Here is an 18,344-nt window from a genome sequence, read left to right as displayed (position 1 = left end):
GTGGGACACCTGGGTGCCCTACTGCTGGGTAATGTCTGGAAAAGTTCAGGTCTACACTGCATGTGTGGAAATAGCTTCCTCCTTCGTACTCCTAAAAGCATGAAAGTAAATGTAGGAATAATGCGAGAATGGCGTTAATACTAAATGTGCTTTTACAAGGCCTGTTTTTTTTTTTCATTCTTAAGATTCTTCTTAAGGTTCAGTTTTAATAAAAACCTTTGACCTTTTATAGATTATACAGTTTCCCTTTCTTTGGGCCTTGAGTCTTGGGAGCTTTATTGTGACACTTTTTATGAGCACGGCGCTATATATTCTAGTTTCGTGACTTCAATATATAATTTATAGGAAAACTTAAGTATGTATGACAAGATAAAGTATTGTTCTTTTTAAAAATTTAATAAAAAAAATCAGATGAAAGACTCAAACTGGGTTGTGATCTGCAGATAAATCTAAACTGAAGATTAAAGTAGGCACATACCTGAGAGTGTGAGTCCACTTGTTTGTCCGGCCAGTCAGTGGCTCTCTCTCTCTCCCTCCCTCTCTCCCTCTCTCTCTCCCTTTCTCTCTCTCGTTCTCGCTCCCGTTCCCTCTCCCTGTCCCGGTCTCTGTCCCGGCTCTGTTCCCGGTCTCGATCTCTGTCTCGGGATCGCTCACGGTTTTTCCGCCGGCTGCTGTGGTGAGAGGACGACTTGGAGCTCCTCTGCAGGGACAAGTGATCCTGTCCGTTCCCGGGAACCTGACGTTCCAGAAATAGAAATATGGAAGTGTTATTTTTAATCCAAAACAAATACATAAAAATGATGATCGCACATCTCACTAAAATCCTGGTGAAGCCCTTCATGCACTGCTCTGGCAGAAACAGACATGAGACAAGAAAGTAGCAATGATGATTGTCTTATGAAAAAATGCTTAACTCTCTGCTCTGGTGTCTGAGCGTGTTTAGATAAACTTTAATATAAACTGGAGATGCAACTAATAATTAATATCATCACTGGGCAGTTTGATAGTTGGTCATTTGTTTGCATAAAAGGTCAAAAAGAAAAATGATACAAACCAGCGACAAACAGCAAATTCTTACTGTTGGTAAAATGAAACTAGTAAATCTTTGGCCTTTTTTCTTTTCGCTTCATACACAATTACTCAGCTTCATGTACCAGTTGGCTACATAAGAACTACTTAAAGTGTACTTCTTTTCCTTATTCCAGTTCTGTATTTTTTGGACTACATAAGGAGTAGTTTTGCACTGTTACTTCAAAATATTTCATTGTATATTGTATACTTGTGCAGCCCTTCTATTCATCCACTGTCTGAAGCAATCTGTTTTAGCTCCTCCTTCTTTAACTCCGCCTCAGTTTAATACAACTTTCATCTGATTGGTCGCCCTTTACAAACAAAAAGTCTTAAAAAAATGGGTGGGGCTACTGTGCTTACCGCCAGATCTGTCTAGCTGAGTTGACCATACTAAGAAGAACAGATCAAAGAATTAAAAAAAAAAAACATTCTATAAGTATTTGTATATAGAAGTTTAGCCTAAGCTTTTACCTCATAGGGATTATTTGCACATAGTAGCATCATTATCAGAAAATGTAACCAGGTGCACTACAAGTAAAGAAACAGAAAATAAGGAAAAGCATAATCAGCTCCCTTTAGGAAGTGCTGATAAGTTGAATTATCTGCCATTTTCCCTGTTTCCAGCCTTGCTAAGCTAGCTAGTTAGCCTAATCTAGCTCTCAGAAAGGAGCTAAATGAGCACATTTTATGAAATAACTATTCATGATTTCAGCATTATTACACAACATAGCAAAGAGACCAGTAATTTCTACAGCAGGAGTGTGTGTTCGTGTGCTGAACATGTTCGTGACCCTCTCATGATAAAATGATGCCTTATGCTGGCCTGACAAACAGCACACTGCACGTTGAAATGTCTCACAATGCAATGTGAGTGCAACGTGACTGCATTTGACAAACGTTATAGCAAGACAAAATGGATGTGAAAACAGCGTGCAGCATTTTATATATATATGTTTGTGTTTGAAATCCTTTCAGCAAAAAATTTTCTTTAGCCAATCAATCAGTCAACTGAGAGGATTTCAAACTGGGTCATTCCAGTGAGTGCAAAATAAGTCAACATGCAGCCACAGCGTCGGGGTTAGATTACTGGTGAGGCAGGGTAGGGCGCGGCAGGCTGGTGTTGTACCATAGGCGAGGCGACTACAGGTAGGACTTTGACAGCTGAGTTGTGCTTTAAGCTATTTTTAGAGCTAAAGAGGGGGAAAAGGCTTTTCTTGATGCTGGGATTCCTCCCGTCCTCCATGTCGGTCTGTGGAGCAGAAGATGCACAGCCACAACTCTAAACACAAATCTCTGACATCCGAGAGAAGAACAACTGCAGAGGAGGAGGAATATGTGATAAACAGGAAGCAAAAAAGAGACGGTGAAACTTCAGAGCAACTTTTGCTTTAAGATATACTCGACAATTTTAAGAGCTTTCTATTAAATTCGAATTTCCCTTTAATCTTACTAGATGTCAGTGTTAAGCTCATATGAAACAGTTTTGCAAGAAAATATTGACACTGCAGATTCTGCCTTACAATCAGTACGTGCTAAACTCAAAAGGCACACGGCACATGGAACCAAAATACAAATATTTGATTTGAAAAACCAGGTGACAAGAATAATCTTATTAATAAAAAGTTATTAATAATCTTACTATTTGTGACTTCTTCTTTTTCTTTTTAATGGCTCTGAAGAAGCCTTGCTTTTCCTTCTCTTTGGCGGGCTCTGGAGGATTCATGACCATTGCTTCTGCAGTAGTCCTGCATGGCAAATGTGGAAACGTTTCATATAACTTGGATTATAACGTGCATGGGAGCAAACAAAATACATAATACAGTAATACATAGAAACCATACACTATGAAATAACACATGCAGCACAGTAAAGGAGTCTAACTTAATAATCTTCACGATTTACAATTTCAAACCAGCTGCATGTGAAAACGGAAACACTTTATTCAAACTATTCATGCTTTGAAACAGAAAATCTAAAAAAATATGTTGTAATAAGGAATCTGAATAAAAAAGTCATACGTAAAAAACAATATACTCTTTCTGAGGAACTCAGGCTTCTTCTGTAGCCACTGCCACCACAAACAGTCCACTTGAAGAATAAACAAAGCAAAACACAGTTTTGTGATTTTGGTCCATGTTGACATGATAGCATCACAGGTTCATTGGTTGCACATCCATTATAAGAATCTATGGTTCCACTACATCCCAAACATGCTCTATTGGACTGAGATCTGGTGACTGTGGAGGCCATTTAAGTACAATGAACTCAGTGTCATATTTAAGAAACCAGTTTGTGATTTGTTGAGCTTTGTGACACGGCACATTACCCTGCTGGAAGTAGCCATCAGAAGATGAGTACACTGTGGTCATAAAGGGATGGAAATGGTCTACTCAGATAGGCTGTGGCATTTGAACAATGCTTAGTTGAGGGTAATAAGGGTCCCAGAGGGTCCCAAGAAAATATCTCTATACTAGTATCTGGTATATCTCTACACCAGTATGAGCAGCCATAACCATTGACAGGCAGGATAGAGCCACGCTTTCATCTTTTTATGCCAAAGTTTGACCCTAAAATTCAAAGGTTGCAGCAGAAACTAAGACTCATCAAACCAGGCAGCGTTTTCCACTCTTCAACTGTAAGGCTATGAAAACTGTAGCATCAGTTTCCTGTTCTTAGCTGGGAGGAGTGGCACCCAGTGTGGTCTTCTGCTTCTGTAGTCCATCTGCTTCAAGGTTCAGAAATGCTCTTCTGCATGCCTTGGTTGTAATGTGTGTTTTTTTTTGATTTACTGTTGCTTTCCAGTAACCTTGAAGCTGTTTGACCTCTTACACAAATAAGGCTCTTTCACCCAGAGGCTGCTGCTCACTGGATATTTTCTCTTTTTTGGATCTATGTAAACCCTTGAGATGACAATGTGGGAAAATCAGAGTAGATCAGCAGTTTCTGAAATGCTCAAAAAACAACCATACAGCATTCAACGTTACTTAAATCCTCTTTTTTCCTCACTTTGATGCTCAGTTTGAACTTAAGCAGATCATATCTACATGCCTAAATTCACTAAGGTGCTATGTGATTGGCTGATTTTATTATCTCATGGAATAACCCATCATATATATAAAGAGTTTATATGTATTCAGTGCAGCAGCACAGAGTCTGAACAATAGATCTTAATTGGTGTTAATGACACAGCGAGAGAAAAAAAAGTCAGACACTTTAACAGCAGGGATGATGTTTAGATCGGGGAAGGAAACTATAAAGAAGAAAAAACCAAAACAAAACGTCTTCATCCATAAATGTCCTGCACATCTGACACACTCTGTACTGGACGTGCACAATTCTAACAGCAGGCTTAACAATTTAAAAGTTGTTCATGTTTCTTTAATCCACTGTTGTTCCTACATTTACTGCACTGCTGCCTCAACATGCCACATAAAGACTACAAATGAACTCTCACCAGTCAAAAGCTGTCTGGCGTTTGGAGTGGTTGGCCATGGCGACAGGGTCTCCGGGTACAATGGGTACGACTGGCCCTCTACCCTGGCCGACGCCGTCGTGGAAAGAGGAGTTATCTGGCCTGGGAGAAGGGACTGAGGAGAAACAACAAGAGGTGGAAATGACTGTTTTGATCATTTAAATATGATGAATGTGTGATCTTTGATCTTCTTTGTGTCAAAGAAATAATAAACAAAAGAAAGAGGAACCATACAGGTTTTACTGTTATTTCTTGCTCCTTACCTCGATAAAAGCTCCCTACTCTCCGAGGCATGGACTCAGTGAAGATCATCCGGTTCTCCTTGGAGGAAGCTCCGTCCTCAACATGAGGGTCGTGGTACATGCCAACCTAAAGAGTGCACACATCGTGCAGACCCACGAACACACACAGGGAAACAGGAACATACAATTTTTTTCTCAGCCTTTATCGTTTTAAGCGACATTCCTGTTTAATCTCACTTCATCCCTTATCATTAGCTATCGCAGTCTTTTCTGGCTTACAACACAAACATTCAGGACATCTTAGCGCTTTTCAGTGAGGCTACATTTATACCAGCGACAACGTGCAGTGAAGCTGTTGGCTTAAGTAGGAACACAAAAAGAAAAGCAGTCAGAAGAGCTACTCTCTGTGTTTGCTGAACTGGCTGGAGACAGGGAGGAGTCGGGGGGTCGGACCTCGTTTTTAGAGCGCTGTGTAAGAAAAGCAGCAGTGTTGTCCCGCGTAGAGTCTTTGATGGGGGCACAAGGGTGGCTCATGTCTTTAGGGGACTGCTCACTCTGTTGAGAAGACGGACAGCTGCAGGTCAAAGCAGACTGGAGAAGCAGCATGAAGCAGTGGCAATGATAATGCGAGACAGTGACACTTCCTACACACACACTCACAAACACACACACGCACACAGACAGTCAGTGCACATAACAAAGGAACATTTCACCCTTTGTTCCGCTTCCATTGTTTAATATCTTCCGCGGATGAGCTTTCATACATTTCAGGAACTGTAATTTTGTCTCTGTGTGATTTTTCACCAACCTGCCTCATCCTCCATCATCTTTCTGTAACTTAGAACAATTCCAAGAAAACAGCCCCAGTTATTATTGCCTTCAGACGGGCTTTTAAACTGCAGACGCAGAGCTTTAGTGATCGTGTTTGGGAAACAGAAAAAGGTTTTCAAGCACTTACTGAAAAGTTAAAACATTGACGCTGCACCCACCTCCCATTATCTCACGAGAAATTAAGTTAAAATGTCAAAGTCTTTTACGAATGAGCAACACCTCACCTGCCTTTTCTGCTGACCTTAGTGCTTTCCAATCACCGTCAACATCCCTTTAAAAAAGTTTTTGACACATCATTTATGTGTTATTGTGCCACTATTGCTGTGGAGGTTAAAATTTTGTGTGTTTTGGGCAATTTTACTTGTGTTTATGACTTATTTCTGTTGTGCATGAGTAAGCGGCAGCCTGTTTGGAAACACCAAAAACAGTTCCTCGAATGGCCACTTGGATCGGACTTCTGAACTAATTCATGTCATTGAAATGCACCATTTGACCTTGTTTGTGGTTTGCTGTTTAATTAATTGTACTAGCATTAGGACAAATGGGTTTAAAAGTGGGGCAAACAGCAATTTTAGTTCTTTTTAATTTTGGAGGACTCTGGACTGGGTCGTTAAAATGTGGAGAGATCCTGGTCAGATAATTCTGGCATAAAGAATGGCAATGTGTTTAGAAATCCTTATGAGCGATGACTGGTGTTGGTTTTTCAGATTGGTGGGGAAGTGTGTGGGGAACTACAAAAACTGCTGTCATCATTCAACATAATGCACCCTAATTTAAGCTTTTCATTGTGTGTCTGTTGCTATTTTAGACTCAATCCCGCCACGTTCGAGGCACTTTCTGCCACTAACCCTCGTCATGTCGTCCGTGCAGTCCTCCCTCGAAGAACTCACTGAGTGTCCAGCGAGGGTGGTCCTGTGCTGCAGCTGTGGGGAGAGGAGCTGCAGGCTACTGGCTCGTGTTGGTATCGCCTGCCCCGGCGGAGGCAAGCCCGCCATCGCCGTCTCCGCTCCGTGTGGTCGGTGGCGTTCCCTTCTCACGTACATGGAGTGGCGCTGTGGCCGCTGCTGAGAGGAGAAAGGCGAGGTATAGCCGAGGCCGTAATGATAAGACTCGTGAGGGGAAGGCAGAGTGTGAGTGGAGGGCATCCCAGGTCCTCCTGGGTCCAAGAGCTCCGGAGCACCAGCGTCCTCTGGAGATGAGAAAAGAAGTCAAAGTTAGCAGAGCGATAAGAAGTGAACAGTTACAAGTGTTCTACTATTTAACTGTCCAAACTAATTTAAGTGATCAGGCTAATCTTTTTTAATTTCCTTGTTTGTTTTTCTTGCTGGAATCCACTGTGATGATGTGTTTTGTTTTTGTTTTTTTTTATAAAGCTTTTAAAGTGTAAAATGAATAGACTTGAATGAAACCTACCTGGCACTAAAGATTTATGTCTGGATTTGTGCCTGGATGAAGAGTCCAGCGTGCTGCTCTCCATGCGGGCATTGCCGCTGCTACGAGAGGCGGGGCTGTGTCCAGATCGATCACTGTGTCGAGTAGAGGGGCTGCCAGGAGGCCCAGAAGGACCTGAAGGGGTGTTGAGGTCTAAACAGCTGGCAGGGAAGAAGCGGGCACTGGGTCCCACCCCAGCTGTCGTGTTAGAGTTTGGGTCATCCGGGTGGAGTCGACCGTCGCTGAGATTCCCCACAGATTTGGCATCGCTCAGTCCGCTGTGGCTCTTGGACAGACTGAGATAAGACGCTGAGCTCTTAGAGGATGAGGACATGGATCCGTGGGCAGAGTCGGCCATACTGTGGGCGTGTCGACTGTGTTGTTTTTCTGCCCCAGACTGTAGGGTGTTAGTTTTGTTTTCCAGGAAAGTGTGCCGACTGACCTGCTGCTGCTGCTGCTGTTGCTGCTGAGAGCGAGAGGAGCTGGGTTTGCCGTGGCCATACTTTACCCCATGTCCCTGGTCCGGCAACTTCGGGGAGGGCCCCAAGTTGAAATCAAACTCTGTTTTGCTTTTGGATTCTTTGGGGCTGAGCAGGTGTGGCAGGTTGTTGTTAACCAGATCTTTGCTGGAGGAGATAGAACGATTAAGAGTCTGGGACATGTACTGGCCCTTGGGGTGCAGAGTCGGACTTAAACTGGATGGTGCCGGTTTGTTGCCGTTGAGAAAACTCTCATTCCCGAGGTGATGGAGGTCTCCGTGGCGAGGGAGGCTGGAACATTCTTTGCTATTGGAACGTCGGCTTGAACTCTTAGTGTGACTCCTGTAGGAGCAGAGGGAGGGCCGTTTAGCATGGTGTTCTAATATTTACTGCTGTAAACCAAAAACACCATCTGGATAAGACAGTCTATGTTTTTAAATTGAAAATAATCTCTTATACAAATATTACAACCGTTTATTAAAGTGCTTGTGGAAGCATTTCCTATATGACATTACAAAAAGTTAAAATAGCTATAGTATTTTACTTTAAAAATATATATAAAAAAAAAAATTTTTAATAACCCCCGCCCCCAAAAAAATCACTGATCTGTCCGGTTTCTAAGACCTTGATTCGTGGCTAGTTAGTTTGATGTAGTTTTACAAGCCTTGATGATCCATCATCGAGAGCTGTATCTTGGTCAGAGAACTGAAAGTGTAACTTTCAAGCACCAGAAAAAGCATCTTATTAAATCAATCTATATGATTTTCCTGTCAGCATGGTGTCAGAACCAAAGTAGTCTATGTAAAGTATAACTATTCTTGCAAACTCTGATTCTGTTTTTTATCCTTTCTTTCATTAAAATGATACGAGCTTATCAAGCCTTAGATGAGCATTTTAATCTAAAATATACAATTTGAGGCCAACAGTTTGTTTAATATTTTTCAGTTCCACATCTACAAGTGAGTCAAAATAATGATAATAACTTATTTTTGATGTATCTTTTTGAGTCCCAAATGAAAAAAAAGAAAAAAAAAAAGAAGCAGAAGAGAACAACGAGGAAAGAATCTGAGCAGACGCGTTGAAAGAAAATATTCTGTTATCTCATAAAAGCATTGTTTATATAGTTATAAAATACAGTCATGTGAAAATGAAAGCCAGTGAAGTGTTATATATCAGGACAGGTTTATTTACTTATTTAATTTAACTTTTACGAACACAGGTTGAGACTCAATGTCTCATCTACGAGAGAGACGCGTTTCTGACAAATATTAAAATGACAGCAAAAAATAGCTAAAATTAGATAAATACAACCCCAGATGAACTAGAACACGTGGCCTATGACACTGTGTCGTTATCTGTTTAAGAAAAACTAAATCAAAATACAGATACAGTGTTCGAAAAGCCAAATACACTCGAACTGCTTCCATAGGAATTTGTAGGGTAAGTAGCAGCCGGGGTCTAATGAAATGCACTTGATTAACTGAACATCAGAAGGTGCGAGCATTTAAGCGTATGCGTTATTTTAGAGTAACAACAGTTTCTGGCCATCAGTATTGGAAGGTTTATAGGCCATTTCCAAACTAATTGAATTTCATCACTATACAGTGGGAAAGATTACTCACAAGTGTAAAACATTTCAGATAGCTGCCAAGAGTGGACATCCCAGCAAACTCACACTAAGGTCAGACTGTGCAGTTCTCAGAGAATTTCAAGAAAACCCAAGAGCTGCATCTTAGACTCTACAGCCCTCTGTGAGCATGTTAAAGTTCACGACACTACAATTAGACAGACTGAATAGTTGACTGAACAGGAAATGGTGCCAAGATCGAGGTTCCTGTCTCGAAAAATAACACGGCAGCACAGCTTTGCTTTGAAAAGTCGCATCTAAACAAAGACCTCTGAAGCAATGTCCTTTGGACAGAGAAGAACGAAGTGGAGATGTTTAGTCGTTATGCACAACGCGACATTTGACGAAAACCAAACACACTTTATGCTAACTGTCAAGCACGATGGTGTAGTGGTGATGATTTGTGCTTGTTGAGCTTGTTTTACAGTCTTAACAACCATGAACTCCTCTGTATACTAAAGTAATCAGGAGTCAAACCTGAGGTCTGATAGCTAAAGCCCGATGCAAACCTGGTCAACCAACATGACAACGATCACAAGCACAGCAGCAAATCTTCAGCAGAATGGCTGAAAAGGGAATGCAGGAACTAAAGAGAGTTGTGCATAAATTAATACTGCATTTGCTGTCAGTGGTTCTGATCAAATTCTTATTTTTGGCCTTTATTGACAGAGACAGTGAAGAAATGAGAGGAAAGCAGAGGGAGAGAGAGGAGGAAAACATGCAGCAAAGTGCTGCAGGTCAGACTCGAACCCAGGCTGGTCACTCTCATCCATATGGCATGTGGTTGCCTGCTCAACTCAGTGAGCTAAACTGGTTTTGCAGCTTTCAACTTGGGCTGGGATATTAAAATGAAAAAAACAAACAAACAAAAACAAACACTAAAACGGCATTGGTTTAAAAAAAAAAAACAAAGAAACACTAAATCTTGATGTAATCAGATACAAACAGTATCTGACATTAGATGTGATGAAAAGTCCGTCACTATAACACAGCATTAGTTCCAGTGTTAACACAGAGACATCCAAACTGGGCTTTGTAAGATGACCGCATGTAGACACTCTGGCAGAAGCCTGAAATAAAGGATTGCTTTCTAACCTTGTAGGAACCGTGTTTTCTCCATGATGGTGTGTTTTTCTCTTGGAGGAGCGTGGCGGGTTGGGAGATGCAGGCGGAGGCCTCTCTCTCTCTGCCTGCCTCAGAGGCTGGAAGGCTGGATGGTTCAAACTCTGCTCTGTTAGGTAACGCTCAGTAGGGTTGAGCAGCAACAGATTCTGATTGGAAAAAGACATGCACGTAAAGGGAATGATGCATTTTAGTGACCCCTGTCTCAGGTTTCATATATGATATAGCAGTCTAATCAATAATTCTTATTCTTGTGTGAGAGTTGGAATGTTTCTTGGCATTTTACCTTCATCAAATCCAACATCAAACCACTCAAGATGCCTTGGTAACGTCTCTCCAAAGTCTGAGGATGAGTAACTGATGGAAACTGGCAGAAGCACAAAGACACAAACACTGGATCAAATTCATAACCAACGCAAACTTTCTGTGCATTAAAGACTACTATTACGATTTCCAATGCACAGTTTATGTAGCTGCCAGTAAAAAAAAATAAAAGGAGCTCTTACTTCAAATCACACAGAAATCTATCAGCGGATCACGCTGAACAAACTACAAAGCGTGCGCATGCACACAAGCACACACACAAGTCCTGATCGTCCCTCTGGGGCATTTTCTCTTGCTGCTAAACTGAACACCAACCACCTATCTCATGAGTCATAGCAATCCACTCAGTCATGGTGCTGGGAACACTGCCACAAAAGAGAGAGAGATTTGACACAAAGCTGAGATAGAAGGAAAGGAGGTAAAAAAAAAAAATAGAAGAGGAGGGCGAGGAGAAAGGAGATGAAAAAGTAGAGAAGAATTCAAGCACAGTTAGTATTTTGTACCCTGATTCCATGAAATCGAGGGTTGTTGTAGAAGAGTTTCATCTGTTCTGCAGGAAGTGGCCCCAAAACCTTCTGAATGGTAAAAAGCTGGAGACAAAAAAAGAGAGAAATATCATTAAAAACACCCTACCATAAATGATTCTTTTTCTTTTAATATTTACGCAAGTCTGTAAAAGATATATGCAGATCTCAAGCATCAAAGTTCATTCTTGACTTTGTAAACAGCAGTTAATCCCACTTCAAATGATCTCACTTCAAGACGTATTTGTGGACAAGGAGTTTCCAAAGCTTCAAAAAAAAAGTGCAGAGCATCTACAGCGCATTTCTGTGACAGCCGGGCAAACTGATGAAAATCATGTAACACAATCGAAGGTGGCAGCACAACTAGGGAACAGATGATGAGCTCATTTTGTTCTCCATTATAGTTTTTTTTTATTGTTACACATTTCCAACAGCGATGTTTTATTACCTAACAAATCTGACGATGTGCACATTTAAGACAAGGAGGAACGTTTTCGTTCACTGGAGGGGTGAACGTCTGCTAAACCAATCACAACCTGATTCAGCACAATCTTCAGCAGCTGCTTTCTGCCGAGTAAAATAATGTTCATGTGAGTGGTGAAAGCGAAACATTAAAGATGTGAATTGTAAAATCAAACCGACAGGAAACACTCTGTAAAGCCATATATCATGGATTTATATTTTACAGTATCATACATATAAACAACACACTGCTCAACCGCAATACAGCTGACAGGTGATTTGAATCATTTTGATCATCTTAATGCATATGATGATCTGCTGGGACACTCTGGGCCCTGATTAAACTTTGGGCCCCCGGGGCCCCGTGTTCCCAGACTATAATGGTGCTGGTGATTCTTCTTCCTGCCCCTTGCCCCTTAGTTTCTCTTCAGTCCTGGGTAAAAACTCAATTTAACAGCAATTTTTAAAAAAGCATGTTGACACCCTGATATAAAAAATGCTTTTTCTTAAAAACTTTGTGTGGTAAATATTTAGTGGTTTAATAATATACACATTTGTCTAATAAGCACAGTTTCCCAGTTCAATCCTGGAAGGAGACAAATCCCTTTATGGTTGTGTCAGGTTACGGTGAATAAAGGAGCTGGATAAAATACCGTCTTCACTTTATAAATGATAGCTGTTTTGCTAACATAGGCAACAGCTGCAGCTGATAGCGTTCTGCTAAGCCTCACCTTTGATAATTCAGATCACCGAACTTGACCTGTTGACCATGTTTGTGGTGTTGGTGCCTTTTGGAGCAATGGAACTATTGCATAAATTATAAAACACACTGGCTGGAACAACCTGTTCAAGAAGTCCGTGTTTCATTTTTGGTGATTGAAATTTATCATTAAGACATGATCATCTGTTGTTTTATATCTGTCTCAATTTCACTCAGTATAACACTTCAGGTGTATATGTATATATATATTTATAATTCTTTCTGGGTGTTATTGCTTAGAAATATAGTGTACAATTTATTTAGATCTTCATCAGAGGTTACAAAAACTCAAAACCACAGTATCATAAATGATACACCTGTTGTTAGATGGTTAAACACAGTATGCTGTCCAATCAACAAAAGTGCTTTAAATGAGAGCACCAGCCCAGGTGCACTGACCTGAAAGTGATGCACATTGTTTCCATAAATTTCCTACTAAACTTGTTGGAACGGCAAATTGGACACATAATCCATAAAGTGTTTGAGGGCAGGCCTGAGACAGATTATTTGTGTTAATACATTTTCTTTCTTCGATATATCGATGGGTTGTGTGCGAGCTAACAGAGAGACAGTTTCTTCTGGTGCACAGATCTCAGATCTCAGAGCTCTGTTGGACAAACTTGTGATTTGGGGATGAATAAAATTTAATTTGACTTGCTATTAAATTTCCAAAATTAGCGCTCATCACCATCTCTGAGATCTCCACCCGCTCGCTCTGTTGTCTCCCAGTTGCTTTATTTCCGACAACACAATTGAAATTTCTCTTGCCCAGGTGTGAAGTCCAAAAAAGCCCCTGTAACTGTGATTTTTACACGAGGACTCAGTAATTCTTCTTTTGTTTTATTATATCAGAGAAGAAACCAAAGTGGGCGTTCTGTCAGGTGCATAAGCGTCAAATATTATGAATGCCTGTTCCCTTTATAACAATCTGAAATAAATAGATAAAACCTGTCAGCCCACCTTAAACATCACACAGTAGGACTTTGAAATGTGAGGTTTTGATTTATTAACATCAAAAGCTACTTCTGTTTTTCAGTCAGCCTGTTTAATTAGCTATACGCTTCACCCTTGTTTCGGCTCACCAACCTGATCAATCTCGCTTTCCCCTGGAAACAAGGGCTGTCCATCACTCAGCTCCCCGAGGATACACCCCACCGACCACATGTCCACCGCCTTTCCATAAGGAGCCCTGAGACGGAGAAAAACAGACAAATATGTAATCATCAAATACAGCAAAAAGACCTCGTTAATTAGACGGTAGGGTGATAATAATGAGAGAGGAAATGAAAATGGCGAGGAAAAAGGGTAAAAACCAAGTCCCCGAATGAAGAGGAGACGATTATGAGAGGGATGACAGCGGGGCGGGGGTGATAGAATTCACGGAGGTGGTGCAATTAAAATAAAACGATCGATGTTGTGTTTCTGATGGAGAAGCTCATAAAGAAGATGGTCATTTCTGAGGGAACAGAGCTGAGAAGTCTGGTGAGAAATGGTGAGAGATCTGGCAGCAGAGAAGCAGAGGAGAGGTGGTGTTGGAGGGAGAGAGTATTTGAGTGGGCGGCATTCAAACGCTGTCTCAATAAATGTTCCAGGGCATTTACTAAATCAGGCTACAGAACCGAGGCTAGATGACGTTCAGCTGTCTCCAAGCTAGAATGGACATTAAACGCAGCAAAAGCACCAAAACAACATCGGCAAGAGAAGTCCACGAGGAAAGTGAAATTTGATCTCTGGGTATGGTGTGTGCATGGTGGCTCATGTCATAATGCAGCAGATGAATCACTGACTGCTTTTTCCAGCCATTTGAATTAAAGAAACGAAATGAAATGAAAATTTTTAGCAGTGAAATTACATTTTTAAAAAATGGTTTGTTAGCTTAATTTCGTTCTCAAAAAAACAGTGAGATGCAGTTAGAACTCACTAAGTGGGTGACAGTTATCATACAGGCAATAATCAGTCAACTTTTGTGTTTTGTCAACTTTTATTCAGCATAATGCAGTAATGTTTATTATATTTGCCCAGATGTAATAAAACCCAAATAAACACAATCCAGTTAGACTTACTGGGGATTTGGGAGTGTTTGTGTCATGTAAAAGTCCAGATATAGAGCATGTCGAATCATATTTAACTAGCTTTTACAGCTGAGGTCTCTTAGACTGAACGGAATGAATACATCGCTTTCAGTAGTGAACTAATTAAAAATGAAATTGGTTTGTCAATTTTCATTAAATTATAAAAGAATGTAGGACGAATTAAAAAGATGAAATCGTGTTCAGTACAGTTTTTGAGCTGTTTGAGAGAGAGCCTGCTTTTTACAAGGAAACAAAAACAGCCTATTTGCAGACACAGTGAAAGCACAGACTTCATTTCTGAACATCCATTAATAGTTTTCTTTTAAGAGTAATTTTACAAGATTTTCATATTTATTGATTTGCCTGCTGCTTGGACAATTGATTCACTCTAAAAGGAAAAAAATCTATAGTTCCAGTGTCTTTTACACATACTCATCAGCCACTTTGTTAGGAAAAAAATTATTCAACTGCTTGTTAATGTAAATATCTAATCAGCCAATCGCATGGCAGAAACTCAATGCAATTATGCACGTCGACATGGTCAAGGCGAGCTGCAGAATTTCAAACTGAGCATCAGAATGGGGGAAAAATGTTTAAGGAACTGTTGATCTTCTGGGTTTTTGCCACACAACCATCTCTGGGGTTTACAGAGTGGTTCAAAAATGCTGAGCAGCAGCTCTCTCACCAAAAACCCCTTGTTTATACCAGAGGAGAATAGCAAGGCTGCTTAGAGCTGATAGTAACTTAAATAACCACAAACAAGGTATGCAGAGGAACATCTCACAATATGCTGAATCTTGAAGAAGAAGACCACACTGGTTGTCATTCTTCTAAGAACAAGAAAATTAGGCTACAGTTCACATGAACTCACTAGAACAGAAGATTGTTTTGCAGCATTCAGATTGTAGTATTTTGGCATAAACATCATGAAAGCATGGATCCTTCCTACCTGTCAATGGTGTCGGGGATATTTTCTTGGTAATTTTTATTCATACTGATGAATGCATGCTGGTGCATATGTAATAAAATAGATCTCATATTAGCCCAGACACTTTAAGTCTATTTTTACTGGCCTCCTGTTTAAACAGATTAAAATCGTGTTCATTTCTTCTTCTTCGTCTTATTCCAGAAAATGCAGCTGGACATTTTTGGGATCTTTGGAAAGTTTGGCCTCAGTTTGTAATGAGAAGAGATCTCTGTTTAAGGCTGCTTTGATATAATAAGATTTCTGCTATAACTTGCTTTCATTTATTCGTGTCAGGCTGTAGGCACGAGCTGATACATTAAACATATAATGCAAAAATGAATGAGTATTAGCTGAGAAAATGAGACCAGTACTGTGTTATTTTGTTTAAGGTATGATGGTATCACAAGAGAAAAGCTTCTGATACCCTCTGTGGAAAAACACAGAAACATATCTTATGCTCTGTGCTCTTTCCTTCGCTTCATGTTTCTCACTTCAGCTCCTGCATATATATACATGTATGCACAGACATGCACACGCAGATGCACACACAGGAACTCACCCCAGCAGCAGCTCAGGTGAGCGGTACCACCTTGTGGCGACATACTCAGTGTAGTTGGCATCTGTTCCTTCAGACAGGTTACGAGCAAAACCTGCGCCAGAGTAACAGATATTCAATAAATCACGTACACCTGATTCTGTATGTTACACAGCCATCACATTGAAGTGTGATAATATACAATTCAGACTCTTTCAAAGATCAATTAAAAACAAAAAAAGGACTCTCAGTGTTCAAGTAATTTGGACAGCTTAGTAACAACACGGTCTTCCCATGTGATCAAACTAATTAGTTATGTCACTGCAGGCAGTTGGAGACTGTGCTTTGGAAAAGTGTCGTACAGAGAGTCCATTTTAATCATAAAAAAGTCACAATAAACAGAACGCCAGCTCCAACAGTGAATAACAAACAAATCTCACCCCAGCTGACTAAATAGCATTGCATTAGCCAATTATGCAACGCTAACTAACCATGTGACCCTGCTGATATTGACGCTAATGTAAAACACACACCTGGAAAACAGTAAAATGGCAAAGACGTGTCATATCAATGCACTTTATTAGTGTTTTACAGAGAAAATAGGTGCTTCACTAATTGGACTTCTTTGGCGGATTAATTGTGTTAAAACCCAGCAGGCTGCACTTTATAATGCTGCTTGGCTGCTTCCCAAATGGCAGAATTGATCCTTCTGATATACAACTTACAAGGTGACAAATTAATGGTGGGATTTTTCACACCGAACTAAGCCAAAGAAACCAAACTGGGCACAATGCAATCACAGAGATAACTGCAAAAACTCAAATAATCACTGAAAGCGATTTACGGTGTTAAAGAGTTTGCTTGATCTTAAAAGCAGTTATCATCACTCGAGCAGCGAAATGTGCGTGGTCTGGGAGTTATTACTGCCTTGCACACAGACTCTAAATCCTTACAGCACCGTGACACATGGCTGGCTGCTGTAAAAAACCGAAGAAGACTCACCAAAGTCACAAAGTTTGAGAACATCCTCGGAGCTGATAAGGAGGTTCTCTGGTTTAATATCTGGAAGAAAAATGAGGCATTAACAATATGCTTCAAATGCTGTCCTACTACATGAATACGTAACATGAATACAAGACAACAATATACATTTTTTGCAGAGAGCTGAAGGTCTACTTCAGCTTCAGTTTCCCTCCTATGACAGTACTTTGTCTTAGCAAACTATTCTTGATGTGTGGAAAGGCTCAACCAACATGCTCATGTACAACAGCATAATTTGAACTGAATTCCTCCTTTTTTGAATCATTATTGAATCATAAAAGTGTGATTTTCAGATGTGACATTAGACCGGTTAACACTTCCTCACCTCTGTGCACAATCTCATTCTTGTGACACCAGTTGATGGCTTTGATGAGCTGGTAAATATAGCTGCGGACTTTGTCAGGCGGAGCACCGTTGGGCATTTCCTCTAGTAGCTCCAGCATATTCTGCAAGGTGCAAGAAATTCCCTGTTAGAAAGTGTGCTCTAAAAATATAAATGGTGTTAACCTTTAATTTCTTTTTTGTTTCTTTTTTTTATTTTAGCCCTGACAGGGGGTGAGAGGGGACACCATGCTAAATGACTAGAGTACAGCATGAAAATAAAACCTGTCATAAAATAAACACTTGGCCGGGTACCCTGGCAACACAGTGGGGAATACCATTACTCACCAACAGCATAGTTCATATGTTGCCATGGCGACACTTTTTAATGCTTAAGTGAGCAGTCTCAACATCCTGAAACTTAGAAGTAGGCTAGGAATCTAGATACGGCAGAGTAGAGAGGAGGAACGTGTGCGAAGTCAAATGATAACGACGCAGTCGCTGAACTGACCCTCTCGACATATTCGAAGACGAGGTAGAGCTTCCCCCGCCTCCGAAAAGCCTCCTTCAGCTCGACGATGTTGTCCTGCTTCAGTGTCCGAAGCATCTTCAGCTCCCGAAGAGTGGTCTCTTTGACCTCCTCATTTTCTGTTCGGAAATTAAAGAAGCAGAAATTAGACAGCAGCTCCTCTCTCCTCTCCTAACTTCCTGGCTCACTCCACTCACCTTCACTGTCTTTGAACTTCTTAATCGCCACCAGCTCATTGGTTTCCTGTGGAGACATGAGGATAAAAGTAAAATCAAACCACTTACCAAGCCAAAGACAAACACCTCAACAACCAGACCTATACGACACAAGACCATTAAGATCAAAGAAGAAGTAAGAAATAGAAAGTATCTGCAGAACAACAACGACAAAAAAAGGTAAAAAGAAAGAGAGAGGACATTTAAATTCCACTCCTGCCCACTCCTAACATTAAGAAGGAAAAGTTGCCGTGGCAGTGCCAAAACAAGAGCGATGCTGGTGCTCTCATTTCAGTTATTTTACTCAGGGCTATCTCTC

The 18,344-nt window shown here is 40.6% G+C and overlaps 1 protein-coding gene across 5 annotated transcripts in view; it reads right to left on the bottom strand.

Annotated features, from left to right (window-relative positions):
- Positions 1 to 18,344, bottom strand: part of cdkl5 (cyclin dependent kinase like 5) — a 42,092-nt gene that overhangs the window by 5,068 nt on the left and 18,680 nt on the right. For 2 of the 5 annotated variants that reach the window (XM_084925901.1, XM_084925979.1), the window contains exons 4-20: positions 18,008 to 18,053; positions 17,793 to 17,929; positions 17,286 to 17,406; positions 16,922 to 16,981; positions 15,944 to 16,034; positions 13,432 to 13,534; positions 11,103 to 11,189; positions 10,562 to 10,642; positions 10,249 to 10,424; positions 7,030 to 7,868; positions 6,465 to 6,805; positions 5,239 to 5,340; positions 4,807 to 4,912; positions 4,526 to 4,658; positions 2,711 to 2,816; positions 2,159 to 2,320; positions 479 to 736 (exon numbers count right to left, since the gene is read on the bottom strand). In XM_084925901.1, the coding sequence (XP_084782027.1) occupies positions 479 to 736; positions 2,159 to 2,320; positions 2,711 to 2,816; positions 4,526 to 4,658; positions 4,807 to 4,912; positions 5,239 to 5,340; positions 6,465 to 6,805; positions 7,030 to 7,868; positions 10,249 to 10,424; positions 10,562 to 10,642; positions 11,103 to 11,189; positions 13,432 to 13,534; positions 15,944 to 16,034; positions 16,922 to 16,981; positions 17,286 to 17,406; positions 17,793 to 17,929; positions 18,008 to 18,053 (2,949 nt within the window). The remainder of the gene's footprint in view (positions 1 to 478; positions 737 to 2,158; positions 2,321 to 2,710; positions 2,817 to 4,525; positions 4,659 to 4,806; positions 4,913 to 5,238; positions 5,341 to 6,464; positions 6,806 to 7,029; positions 7,869 to 10,248; positions 10,425 to 10,561; positions 10,643 to 11,102; positions 11,190 to 13,431; positions 13,535 to 15,943; positions 16,035 to 16,921; positions 16,982 to 17,285; positions 17,407 to 17,792; positions 17,930 to 18,007; positions 18,054 to 18,344) is intronic. The other 3 variants (XM_084926061.1, XM_084926223.1, XM_084926142.1) reach the window with 3 other exon arrangements.

The sequence above is a fragment of the Perissodus microlepis genome, chromosome 1 (assembly GCF_051167445.1).
Source record: "Perissodus microlepis isolate ML-2025 ecotype Zambia chromosome 1, ASM5116744v1, whole genome shotgun sequence".
NCBI classification, from domain to species: domain Eukaryota; kingdom Metazoa; phylum Chordata; class Actinopteri; order Cichliformes; family Cichlidae; genus Perissodus; species Perissodus microlepis.
The sequence above is the reverse complement of the archived record's forward strand: the minus strand, read 5'-3'. Positions and strand labels throughout refer to the sequence as shown.